The 12,943-nt window shown below is 34.6% G+C and overlaps 2 protein-coding genes across 5 annotated transcripts; both read left to right on the top strand.

Moving 5' to 3' along the window:
• The first annotated feature begins 1,283 nt into the window (after positions 1-1,283).
• On the top strand, positions 1,284-7,432 carry LOC106764958 (DIS3-like exonuclease 2). Its single transcript, XM_014649417.2, has 7 exons — positions 1,284-1,985; positions 2,518-2,909; positions 3,010-3,063; positions 3,174-3,242; positions 3,771-6,047; positions 6,215-6,286; positions 6,732-7,432. The coding sequence occupies exons 1-7, from the start codon at positions 1,871-1,873 to the stop codon at positions 7,083-7,085; spliced, it is 3,333 nt and encodes a 1,110-aa protein (XP_014504903.1). The 5' UTR covers positions 1,284-1,870; the 3' UTR covers positions 7,086-7,432.
• Positions 6,914-10,953, top strand: LOC106764323. Of its 4 annotated transcripts, none has more exons than XM_022782303.1 (9): positions 6,914-7,052; positions 7,726-7,867; positions 7,952-8,087; positions 8,167-8,268; positions 8,462-8,482; positions 8,897-9,021; positions 9,581-9,867; positions 9,946-10,030; positions 10,453-10,953. In XM_022782303.1, the coding sequence occupies exons 2-9, from the start codon at positions 7,754-7,756 to the stop codon at positions 10,903-10,905; spliced, it is 1,323 nt and encodes a 440-aa protein (XP_022638024.1). In that variant the 5' UTR covers positions 6,914-7,052; positions 7,726-7,753; the 3' UTR covers positions 10,906-10,953. The 4 variants fall into 4 exon arrangements, with proteins under 4 accessions (XP_022638024.1, XP_014504088.1, XP_022638025.1 ...); XM_022782304.1 differs by having other exon boundaries at positions 6,934-7,052; positions 7,729-7,867; XM_022782305.1 differs by lacking the exon at positions 6,914-7,052 and adding an exon at positions 7,589-7,610 and having other exon boundaries at positions 7,729-7,867.
• Positions 10,954-12,943: the final 1,990 nt, after the last annotated feature.

The following is a 12,943-nucleotide window of genomic DNA, read 5'->3' as shown; positions in this document are numbered from 1 at the left end:
ATTTTCTATCGTTTAAACAAGATTTGAGCGTTTAAGCATTTCTGTAGGGATACAAAGTAATTCTTAAGGGTTTCATTTTTGGATGAAAATGTCGTTTGGTACAAGATATTGTTTGGTATATACAAAGCATTTACTAACATCGCTTTGTTTAGTGATCTTAATTTGGTTCAAGAGTGTGTTTAACAAGATATTGTTCAACACATGGACTTTCTCAATCTTTTATGCATCAAGTTAGTTTCCTCTCATCCTTCCCTTGATGTTTTTCTTCCATGGACAAATGATGATGTGCCTGCAAAAGACACTATAGAGTCTAAGTTAGTAGGGCGCGTCAGATGACAATTGATATTGTAAATATCAATGTAAATAATTTACCTTGATGAATATGTTATTTATAGGATAATTATGAGTTTGCGAGTTCTCACTTATATGGATCTGGATGAGTCATGACCTATTTACTTCATGAGTTAGTTGTCTGATGCAGAATGTATTAAATTAAAGAATAATACACCATTAGATAAAAATAAACCGACTTGTGATTGGATAACATCAAACTATATATAATTTGACATTCAACAAGTTTAATTTGACTTTAAGCTATAATTTTATCATCACCTACTTTATATTTATTATAATATTTTGTTATTTGACCACATGAAAAATGTTCTTTTAAATTTTCAAAATGTACAATTTTATTTAAATTATTTTTATCAGTGTTTATTTTTTATAACAAAAATAGTCCTATTTATTTTATATTAATTTTAAACTACCAATCTTAATTTAAAATAATTCCATAATGACAAATTATTACTTAATTTTATTTAAATTAATTCCCAAAGTTTTATTTTATCTTAATTTCTAAAAATCATATTTTAATTTAATATATTTTTATCAATTAATTTTTTTAAATAGTTACTCACATCTCGTTATAATATAATTTACACTATGTATAATTTAACTTAAATTACTTCTATAATAATCTTATTTTTTATAATATTTTCTATCATCTCTTTTTAAATTTCATGTTCTTCCTTAATCCAAACTATACAACTTTCATTTTTCCTTTTCCTCGTTTCCAAGATTAAAACAAACACAACCTATAACGACACAAAGTACGAAAATTAATATAATTAAATGAAATAATTTTAATATAATCAAATTAAATTATTTTTGGGAATAGCTTTTCTGGCATCTGTGTGTGTCTATTAGTATTCCTTCATTAATTAAAAGACCAACATATAATTCATGAATCGAAGCTGTCTCTGTATTACATTCCTGCATTAATTAAAACGTTTCCATTGCCCACCTCAGGATTATTGGGTGAAGAAAAAGAGAAGATTTTTACAAAAAAGTAAAAAAAAAGAAAAAAAGAAGACAAGAGGGTGATATTGAAGTGGAGTAGGAAGCAGGTAAGGGAAGAGAGAGAAGAAAAAACAAAGAAGAAGTGGAGAGAGAAAGAGGAAATGGGAAGAAAAGAGTGAGAGAGAAAGAAAAGGAGAGTCGGCGCCCATTGTCCCCGCCGACCAATCATAACGTCGTTTTCAACCTCATCATACCATACCCACCTCTTTCTCCTTCTCCTTCTCTTCTACTCTTCATTCTTTCTTCTTTCTCTAACTAATAACAATCTTCATTTGCTTTGCTAAATCTTAAAACCCTATCTCTCACTCCACCTCTTTTTCTTTCCCTCAGGTTCTTCCCATTTATATTTTTTTCCAAAATACGGAAGACCTCCTTCTTCTAGCTTAGTTTTCTTCTTCTTTTCTTTCTTTCCTATTCAATCTTTATTCCTTTCGTTTCCCTGAATTTCCTTTCCCTTTATTTTATTTCAAGAAAGGATTTTTTCTCCATCTTTTCTTTAATTTCGAGAGATATGAGGACCGTGGCCGAAGGATCCTTGGTAGAGAGGTCTGACGATGGCGAAAAGGAGAAGAAGAAGAAGCGCCGATCCAATCGTCGATCCAAGCAAAACACTTCCTCGTCTACAGGTACTGTAATTTGATTAACTTTTTTTAATTGTTGTTGGGTGTTGGGGATTTTTCTTTCTTGCCCGGAAGACAAAATTAAATCTTTTTTACTGGGTTGATTATGGGTATTGTGGATTATGAGAAAATGGTTCTGTGTGTGTGTGTCGAAGTTGCACTTGTGTGCTTGTTCTGTATATGACAAGTCAAAGCGAAGAAGAAAGCGTGTGCCGATTTATATGTTCCTGATTGTAACACCAATCCTTGTTCTTTAACAATGGTTTCAACGTTTTACTGGTCTTGTCTTTGTTACTGTTTCCTTTTGTTGGGATGATCTTTGATTCTTTTAATCAATGTTAAAATGTATCGTGGTGGTTTGGTTTACCTGCGACTTTCTTTAACTGTTTATTCTTTTTAAGCTTGAGGTTTTTAGATTTATAAAAGAGGTGAAATGGTTTGAGGCGGCTTTTTTGAGTGCTGTAAATGCGAAAAAAATGTGGTGTTCAGGTTTTCTCTTGTGTGATTCTTGGTGTTTTTTTTTTTTGTTATTTGATAGCATCTGAAGCGAATGAGGCCCAGGGGATGCTGCCAGATTCAGGGAAAATTGAAAAACCTACTCATGCATCCACTTCCTTGGAGGGTTCATTGAAGCAGGTCAATGTGGGTTCTTCTAACGAGCAAGGACTATCCAATGCATCAAATGTTGCTTTTACATCAATGCCCCCCATGCATATCAATGAGCAAGTGGAATCTGTTGATTTGCGAATTGTGCCCGTGTATGGTGGAGGAATTGATTCTAAATCATTTTCTGAGCCCGCTGGTTGCAGAGGGTCATCGGGAATTAATAAAAACAAGGACACAGTTCCTTGTGGTCCAATTCGAATTTGTGGCCAGAAATGTATTTTTAGTCCACACTTGTCTTTAGAGGCTGTTGAGAAGGCATTGGAGGTTGGTAATGTGGTATTATTTTACTCACATGTGTGCACACAATTTAATGTAGCTACCATTGTTATGAAATAAAATTTGGTTACCTTCTTTTGGTTTGCAGAAGGGCGATGTTTTTAAAGCTCTCTTTCATGTCAATGCTCACAATCGAGTTGAGGTTATTCTCTAACTTCTATCTTCCAGTGTTTTGTTGCTACATTTTTGTTTCTTGTTTATGGGAATGGGGGTGGAGGTAATTGATGTTTAAAATTTTCTATAAACTTATAGGCCTACTGCAAAATTGACGGAGTGCCAACTGATGTTCTCATTAGTGGGATTCCAGCCCAGAATAGAGCTGTAAGTATGAATGTTATTATATTTCCAATGTTTGTAATGGAAAAAACTGCCTTTTTTTTTTTGTTTTCTAATGATCAAATACAAATCACTGTGAATTATTATACTGCTTTTATCTGGGTCATTTTGCTTATACATTTTATATCCATTCATTAAGATTTTCTGGTTTTCATGTTACCTTTTTGCATGTACTGATGTAATTACCTACCTAGACTATATATGTCGATCTCTCTTGTCCCATGTAGTTGACCCCAGCTAATCAAATAAGGCTTTTGTTGGTTGTGTGTGCTGGTTTATGGGGTGGATAGCGGATCTAAAGTAATTTTCTAAGATTTTTAGCAATTACAACTTGTGCTCATGTGTGATTGAAGTAATTCTCTCCTTTATGTTGCAAAATTGTAATTTTTATTTCTAATTGCATGGGTTTTAGATTTAGATGCATTGTTTTTTTCATAGTTGATATTATAACTGAAATTGCTCATTGTGCCTTGTATTACTGAATGATGCATATCTAACGATAGTTTTGTGTAGGTGGAAGGTGATATTGTTGCAGTTAAGATTGATCCCTTGCCATTATGGACAAAAATGAAAGGACCAAATGGGTCTTGTAACAACACTTCAACACAGGAAAGTTCCAACCTTTTCACAGAAGATAACGATGTGGATGGTAAAGGGAAACATAAGGTAGATGCTGATCATTGGTCTGGCCTTTGCGGAAGCTATCCTGGTCAAAACAAGCAAGATGCTGATCAACAATCCATCTCCTATAAAAATGATTCTTTGACTGGAAAAGGAATTGTCTGGGATGATAATACCTCCCAGGGTTCTACTAACCATTTAGATCTACTTGGAGGAGTCAACAATGGCAGCATTAATGGACATCACCATGCTACTACTGATTCCTTAAAGAGCAATTCTTGTAGTGAACAAGTTGAAGTAGTTAATGCTGTGGAAAAGATGTGTTTGTTGGTTAATTCTGTCCCTTCAAAAAGACCAACTGGCAGGGTGGTCTCTATTATCGAGAGATCTCCTCGTCGGGAGGGTATTGTTGGTCATCTTAATGTGAAACAGTGGGCTTCTTATAAGGAAATAACCAAAAAGGACGTCAAGAAGAATAAGAACTTGGTTTCTGATAATGATTACATCCAGCTAATACCAACTGATCCAAAGTTTCCTAATATGATACTTCTTGTTAGAAAGTTACCCGAGTGCATTATAAAAAGGTTGAAAAGTGGTGACATGACAATTGAAATGGATCTGGTTGCTGCACAAATTGATGATTGGGTAGAAGAAAATCCTTTTCCCGAGGCCCACATCTTGCACGTTTTTGGAAGAGGTGGTGAAATTCAGACCCATTTAGATGCAATTTTGTTTCAGAATGCAATCTGTTTTTCTGAATTTCCTCCAGAAGCTATGTCCTGTCTTCCGTGTGTTCCTTGGGAGGTACCTCTGAAAGAAATTCAAAGTAGAAAAGATCTCAGAAATTTGTGCTTATTTACTATTGATCCTTCAACTGCCACTGATCTGGATGATGCTCTGTCAATTGAGAAGTTACCTAATGGGAATTATAGAGTAGGAGTCCACATTGCTGATGTATCATATTTTGTTTTACCTGGGACAGCCTTAGATAGTGAGGCTCAGTCTAGGTCAACAAGTGTATATATGTTGCAAAGGAAGTTACCTATGTTGCCTTCATTATTGTCTGAGAATATTGGGTCACTTAGTCCTGGAGTGGATCGACTTGCTCTTTCTATGCTCCTGGATGTGAATCATGAGGGGGATGTTGTAGACCGTTGGATTGGTCGTTCTGTTATACACTCATGTTGTAAGCTTTCATATGACCATGCCCAGGACATCATTGACAGGGATTTCGATTTTGAAGGTTTAAAGAATACTGAAGATGGCTATCCCAGAGTGTATGGCCATTTTGAATGGCCTGATATTATTATGTGTTTGAAAAGTCTGTATGAAATTTCAAATGTCTTGAAACGCAAGAGGTTTACTGATGGGGCTCTACGGCTTGAGAACCCCAAAGTTGTTATCTTGTTTGATGAGAATGGAGTTCCTTATGATAGTAAGCTTTCTGAAAGGAAAGAATCAAATTTTCTTGTAGAGGAATATATGCTTTTGGCAAATAGAGTTGCTGCAGAAGTCATATGTCGAGCTTATCCTGATGCTGCATTGTTACGGCGACATCCTGAACCTAATATGCGAAAAATGAGAGAGTTTATGACATTTTGTCAGAAGCATGGTTTAGAATTGAACACGACTTCCTCTGGTCAATTCCATTGGTCATTAGAGCAGATCAGGGAAAAGCTCAAGGGTGATCCTGTGCTTTACTATATACTTATTTCTTATGCTACTAAGCCAATGCAGTTGGCTTCTTACTTCTGTAGTGGAGATTTGAAGGATAGTGAAAATGAATGGGGTCATTATGCTTTAGCTGTCCCATTTTACACTCATTTTACATCACCTCTGCGTCGGTATCCAGATATTATTGTTCACCGGACATTACTTGCTACCATAGAGGCTGAGGATTTGTATATGAAGCATCAAAAGGCTTTGCAGGGTCATAAGGAAATGGATATGGCAAAAAGATGTTTCACTGGTATCAATTTTGATAAAAGTGCTGCAGAATCCATCAAGGGAAGGGAAGCACTTACAGCTGCAGCTGTGAAGTATAGTGTTCCAGGTGGTGAAATACTTGCAAATATTGCTGTTCATTGCAATGAAAGAAAGCTAGCTAGTAGAAATGTTAAGGATGCCTGTGATAAACTTTACATATGGTTTCTCCTGAAGAAAAAGGAGGTATAGTTATTCTAAATCATTTGAGTTGTTGTTAATGAGGCAATCATCATGCAACTTTTTCATAGCCTTTTGTTTCCGGGGAAAGCTTTTGGTTCTTCTTATGTTTCAAGTTTAGGTCTCGATTTTATATTTTCCTTTGCACTTAAAGTCTAACTTCTATTCTGCAGGTCTTATTGTCAGAAGCTAGAATTATGGGACTTGGCCCAAGATTCATGTCAATTTACATTCAAAAGCTAGCTGTGAGTAACTTCTGACCATATGCAGTTCTAATGTACACTAGAGTCAAGGTGTCAATGTGTCTTTTCAGTAAATATGTTTTTTAATGCAGAATAGCTTCCACATATCACTGGACTAATAAAATGGCTTATATAATCTCTCTATTTTATGTTGATGGTTGTCAAAGATACCGTGTTTTTATTTTGTAGGCAATGATAATATCATATTTTGAAAACTTATGATTTTAGGAGGTTGGGTATTAATTGAATAAGTTGTGTACTGACATAACATTATTCATCATGGAAAAAAGGCTTGGTTGCTGGTAACCTTTTCCATTTCACTACGGAAGGAAGCTTAAGTTCATTTTCTTGAAAATTTTTAACAGCAGGAATATTGTAAAATTTGGTGGCTTTCTTTGAAGTAATTGGTGGCATTCTTATGATTGTTTTTTACATTGTTGATATTCAGATTGAGCGACGCATATATTATGATGATGTGGAAGGGTTGACTGCAGAATGGCTTGAAACAACATCGACGTTGGTGCTCAGCATGTCAACTACTAATAGGTGTAGTTTTAGGAGGGGCTGGTCTAACAAGTGGAGGGCGATTGAAGAAGTTGCACTGCTTTCTTGTCCATATAACCTGAAAATTACCACGGATAATTCTAACCAGAGTGATGCGGAGACTGAAATTGACCCCTTAGTTTTTCCGCTCACAGTGCATGTTCTTTCAACAATTCCAGTGGCTCTTCATGCTGTTGGTGGTGATGATGGGCCCCTTGATATTGGAGTAAGGCTCTACATGAGCTCCTATTTTGGGTGATTAGTTTTATGGGATGAAATGTGGAATAGTGTATAGTTCGACGTGTCTAAATTTGCGAATGTACTATCAACTTGTTTAAAAAAACTGAGATTTGGGTGTAGGACTGTAGATAAAAGCAGGAGGTTCTGTTATAGATTTGGCCTCATTGCCTGTTTCTAACAGAACCTTCTTATTGGAATTGGCGCTTGTTTTTGTTGGCCCGCCCGTTCCATCTTCTTACTATTTGCACGTATTTGGTTCTCTATTTGCAACCCAATAATTTTTTATTTTGGGTTTATCAAACATTTTTGTATGTTACTTTCTCACTTTGCTCAACGTTGAAATGGAATAATCTTGTGTTATACTGTTGCTACTCTCGTTTGCCATTTTTGAATAACGATATCTTATTAGGAGAATTTCGACAATTTTTTCATCTTTACATAATTTGATTGTAATTATAGATGTCAATTATATTTTTTCTTTTTAAAATATTTGTAGTGAATTTGATTCTTCAAATCGTTCACTTGAATTTACAAAATAAAAGCGGTAATTTTTTTCATTCTCTTAAATTTAACATCAGACTAGCAAAGAATTTTTTTCTTAAAGAAGGTCTAAGTTTTTTATTTACTTTTAAAAATGAACCGTTTCTTGGCGGCAAAAGAAGAGAGGAAGAAGAATAGCCGCAGTAGATGGCTTCAGCATTTGGGTGGTTCGGTCCTCTCATCGATCTCTCGAGAGCCTCTTCTCACATCGGCGATTTCGTTCAGCTTCTCGTCTTCGTTCACCGTTCCTTCCCCGTTCAGGTCTCATACTCAGTCCTCTCTCTCTACTCAATCCCTCCTTCTTTTACTGTTAACTTAATTGCGTCCTTTCTCTCTCATCACCAGTGCAAGTTCTCCAAACGAGATATAACACGAACCGACATTGAAGTCGGTGACGATACGACGCCGTATTTCCTAGTTTCTCTTTGGCAGAAAAACATGGCCTCCATCGTAGCAGCCGGCGATGTCGTCTTGTTACAGAGTAAATTTCGTTTCTTCCAAACTTGTATTGTATCTGCTGAGATGGCGGCGTTAACTAACGCTGGTTGCACACGTGGCAGATTTCAAGATTGCGAAATATGGCGACGCTGTTGAGGCCAGAACCGTTCAGTGGTCCTCTCTGATTTCCTTGGTCCACCCTCACCATTCTCTTCTCTCTAAGGGTCTGTTCTGTACTTCTGTTCTTTCTTTGTTATTTTATCTGTTTGGTTAAGTTATTATCTTCATTATTCATAATTCTTTGCACATTTATGTCTGTTGTTTTGTTTTTACATTTTTATACATTCCAAGCAACTGATCATGACTCAACAAAATACACCTTCTATTCTTGATTTTAAATCTTGTGTGACGGTGTAGGGCTAGTCAAAAGTGATTCAGGTAACTCCACCATGGTTGCACTAATAGAAGTGATAGATATGCTTTAAGTGTTTATAACGTTATTCCATAATTGATATTAGAGTTTCATCATGGTAACTCTACTGTCAACTTTCAAGGCATGGGCTACAGAAGTGAAAGTTTAATTTTAATTGCAAAACAATATTAAGGTACCGAACCTAAGTCTTCTGTGGTTTATCTAAGTCTTTTCTCGTGCTAATGGATTAATGATGCCCGCAAATTCGACGTTACCTTACATCACATGTGCACAGTTTTTACCATTCGGTTGCAGCTAATCTGCTAGAACTCTCTACTCACCCATGTAGATGTGAGATACTATTAAAATTATTGAACACGGACACAATTGGTTACTCTATGCTTTAAAAGTTTTGATTTTTATAATTTTGTTCTATGCAGCGGTTGAAGAGTTGGTAACAGGTTGCCGTGTTGGTGCAACAACGAAGGATAAGCTTACGAGGGTCATAAAGTGGGTGCAACAGTCTCGTTCCACTATTTGCAACATCAAGTTGCAGTCCACTCAAGTATTCCCTTTGCCTTGTAATTGTAGCCCCTATTATATAATTTATTACAAGGGTGTGAGAATACCCCATGGAACCATAAAATTATCATGAGCACACAATATCCTAGTATGTTATTAGCGCTACTCTTCTGTATTTCTTTTATTTAATTTTATAATACTGCAGATTATTGATATAACAATGAGTGCTTTTTGCATATTCTATTTTTGATAAAAGAAAGTTAAACTATTCATTTGACACCCTAGTCTCAATTGTCATGAGGCAAGTTACTGGAAAATCTTTTTATTTTACTTTTATATAGAAAAGGGTCATCTGTTTGTACATATCAGTCATTAATATTATATACCTTTCTGGTTTCATTGTAATTTAATTATCTTGTGAACAAAATATGTAAATGATAATAGTAGTTGAGATTATTATATCACGTAGATTTCATATTTTAGATTTTAATTTCCCTTACAAAAATGGTTGTCATTGACAAGCTCACTTGAAAAAACAATTAATACGCTTCATCGATACAGTATTCATTAAGATACACTGATGAATCATCTGAATGTGATAGACGCAGCAAATAGAGCATCTGGCAAGAAACTGGACTGTGCTTGAAGAGGAACGACCTAGGGACTGCTTTTCACTCATAGAAGTCTCTCAGCTAACAACATCCTGCAAGGCGGTAGTCTGTGCATCTATTGGTGAAATTGTTCCACTGCATTCCTCCAGGACTCTTGGTGATACCAAGAACGAGAAGATTTTCATTAGTAGGAGAGTTTACAGAACTAAGGATGGTAACTTGGTCGATGATCTCATATGCACTGGCTGTCAGCTCTGCGGTTCACCCTTGGATTCAAAGTACTACATTATATGATCAATTAATCCTTCGTGTTGTGCCTTTCATTATGATGAGTGATAATTCTACCCTTCTTTCAGATTGGAGCAAAGTGCTGTTCCACTGATCTGTTCGAAAAGTTCAACCCGTCTTCACTCAATATGCTCGATATATAGACCCTTCATGGTAGTTACATGTTCACACATCTTGCTCATGTGTTTCTGCTCACCTAGATATTATCCGGTCACGAATTAGAGTTTTAGGATTAATTTATGTGCTGTATTTATTATGAATTCATAATCTTAGTTCATATTGAAGTAGAAAGAAGTCTTGTCAAAGAACAAATCACAATTCCATATATGCTTTATTTTTTAAACAAAATTATCCATAGCCACATTAATGAAATGTGAGGCATCTTTCAAGTGTATAAATTTGGAAGTATACTTGAACGTGTCTGGTGCCACTATTTGTTTCATAATTAAAGATATCAGATGGCAAGAGGGAAGAATAGTCTTGTTATGCATACGAAATTTGACATTTTAGATTATTCTTATAAACTTATAATCATAGACTTGCTTACCATTGCTTATTGATGAAATCTTTGGCAGCTATACTTGTGGGACGAGTCTGATTACATGCCAGTTCTCGTTAAAAACAGGATTGCAGAAATCTTGTTTGGGAACATAAAGGCTGGAAAAGTATACTCAGCTTATAAAGAAGAAACGCATAGCCAAAATCTTGGTCCAAGATATGAATGCAAGGATAAAGATACCCGTGAAAGACCTGCTATTAACCCAAGATCTTCTGGTGAAGGACTTCCGAGTGCCAATACGTTAGAGGTGGACAAGAGTTCGCAATCGGAGGATATGCATCTTCCTGATAAGTTCAACCTTTACCGTGTCTGGTTAATTCTTCTGAAAATGTTGCTAAAGCAAGGAAAGAACAGCCCTCTGAAATTTGAGATTAACGTTGATCCCAGCTTAGATATCGAAAGTGGAAAATTTGAAATGGTTTCTGCAAAAATGCCTTGTTTTGGAACCAAACGATTTCACCCATCATGAACTTTGCATATTTGCTTACGCATCTCTCAAACAGCACATTCTTGAATACTCCCATATCCTCTTTGTATCTTTGCAAAATTTGCTTATAGGCTGTAAATAATTTTGTTTTATGTTCTTTATACAAAAAAGGTTTTTAATTTAATTTTTGAAATTAAAAGGAAGTTTGAATAGAGTTTAAAATTATTTTTGCAATTTAGTATTAGACACTATATTCAAATACTAGACAATATGTAAATAGTCTTTAACACTTAAAGATTTTTAAAAACTTTTAAAAAGCCTTTAAAAAGATCACAAGGATGAATACTTGTTTTTATGGTGGTTTACTATGTTAAGTTCTTTTTTTAAGTACTTTTAAGAAGTTTTATTAATTTTACAACGAGTATAAATATTCTTAGTATCAAATAATCTAACTAATTATATTATTTAACTCTTTTAATTTAAACAAATAAGTATTTTAACTCACTATTGATTATGCAAAAATAACAAAATATTTTTATGAAAATGTATAGATAATGATTATTTTAAAGAGGATATTTTTGCAAAACAAATAATATATGAAAAATTCGTAATAGAGATTTTCCTTTCCAAAGAAAGCTTAGACGAAGCAAGCATAAGAGAAAATTGACAAGAGTATGCAATAATAATTCTTCTTATAATCTTTGTATCTTTCATTTTATGTAAACCTTTTTATATTGGTTTTTTTTCGAGAATGATTCGTTATTTAAAACATTAACTTTTACATTAGCTTTTTGGCATGATGTTAGATGCTATGTTGCTTTTTCAAAGACAATTGTGTTGCTTATATAGATACGTAAGAGAGAAGACAGTGAAGAAAGATTCCTAAAATGTCTTCCTATTTCTTAACGTTTTTCAAAATCAACACAAAGCTTTTGAATAAAGTTTTGTTCTTTGTAGATCTGCATAGATAAAGAGAAAACAACGCAACAAATAAGAAAGTACTATTCGTACATTTGTTTAAATTTAGACATTCATTAGTGTTTAGCTTAATATATATACTATATAGCGTTTTATGCGAAGTATGTTTAGAGTAACATATGTGTTTAAGATTTGTTTACATATATAATGTTATTTCGTTAGGCACTATTGTTAAACATCAAAATAAGGGTTGCTAGATGATCTAGTATATTAGAGCATGAGCATATAAGAATTGATCACAACAACTGTATGAATATTGATTAGAGCAAATTTTATAAGAAACCAAGTTTGTCATACTAGTTGTTTATCTAGTTGTTGATATATTAGACATAGGAGAATAAAACAACTTTATCATACTAATCGATCAGTTACCTTTTATATATTCAGAGTAATTAGAACATATAAATTCAGTATAAGAAATCGCATATAATATATCAAAGCTTATATAAAATAGATAATATGAGTATGTATGAATCATATATGACTTCCCATAAGTCATAAATCATTGTTGGGAGCGTATACAAAACAAATGAATGTTCCATAGCATAAATGTGTTACTAATGGCGAGGGATTGTTGTTGTTGTGGGGATGTCTGGTTGAGGTGAGGGGATATCGGGTAGACGTGAAAGGATCGGAGGTTTGTCTTGTTGGTATCTACACAAATATATCTTTTATTCAAAATTTGGAAATACAGGAGTACACAAACACAACACTCTTAGACTCTCAAAGATACACTCACAACACATAACACAGGCCCTCTCTCTATTTTTTCTTCACGGTGGTGCACACTACACCAATTTTCCCGTGGTTCTCCCTCTCTCCCACACACTCAGAGAGCTCTCTTTGCTGCTGCCAAGACTTTGCTTCTTTTCTTCTTTTTCTATTTTGGTGTCTTACAACCACTACTCTTTTATAATAAAAACTCTACACACCCATCACTTCCTATCTACCACATCAAAGTATTTTTAGGGAACAATAGCTTGTACCCGTGGAAGACTTTGCTTGTACCCGTGGAAGACTTTGCACATCCAAACAACAAACATTTCTACTTTTGCACTTATTAAAAAAAATGCGGGACCCATTAAAGTTTATCTCACAAAAC

This window comes from Vigna radiata, chromosome 6 (genome assembly GCF_000741045.1).
Source record: "Vigna radiata var. radiata cultivar VC1973A chromosome 6, Vradiata_ver6, whole genome shotgun sequence".
Lineage (NCBI taxonomy): Eukaryota > Viridiplantae > Streptophyta > Magnoliopsida > Fabales > Fabaceae > Vigna > Vigna radiata.
The sequence above is the reverse complement of the archived record's forward strand: the minus strand, read 5'-3'. Positions and strand labels throughout refer to the sequence as shown.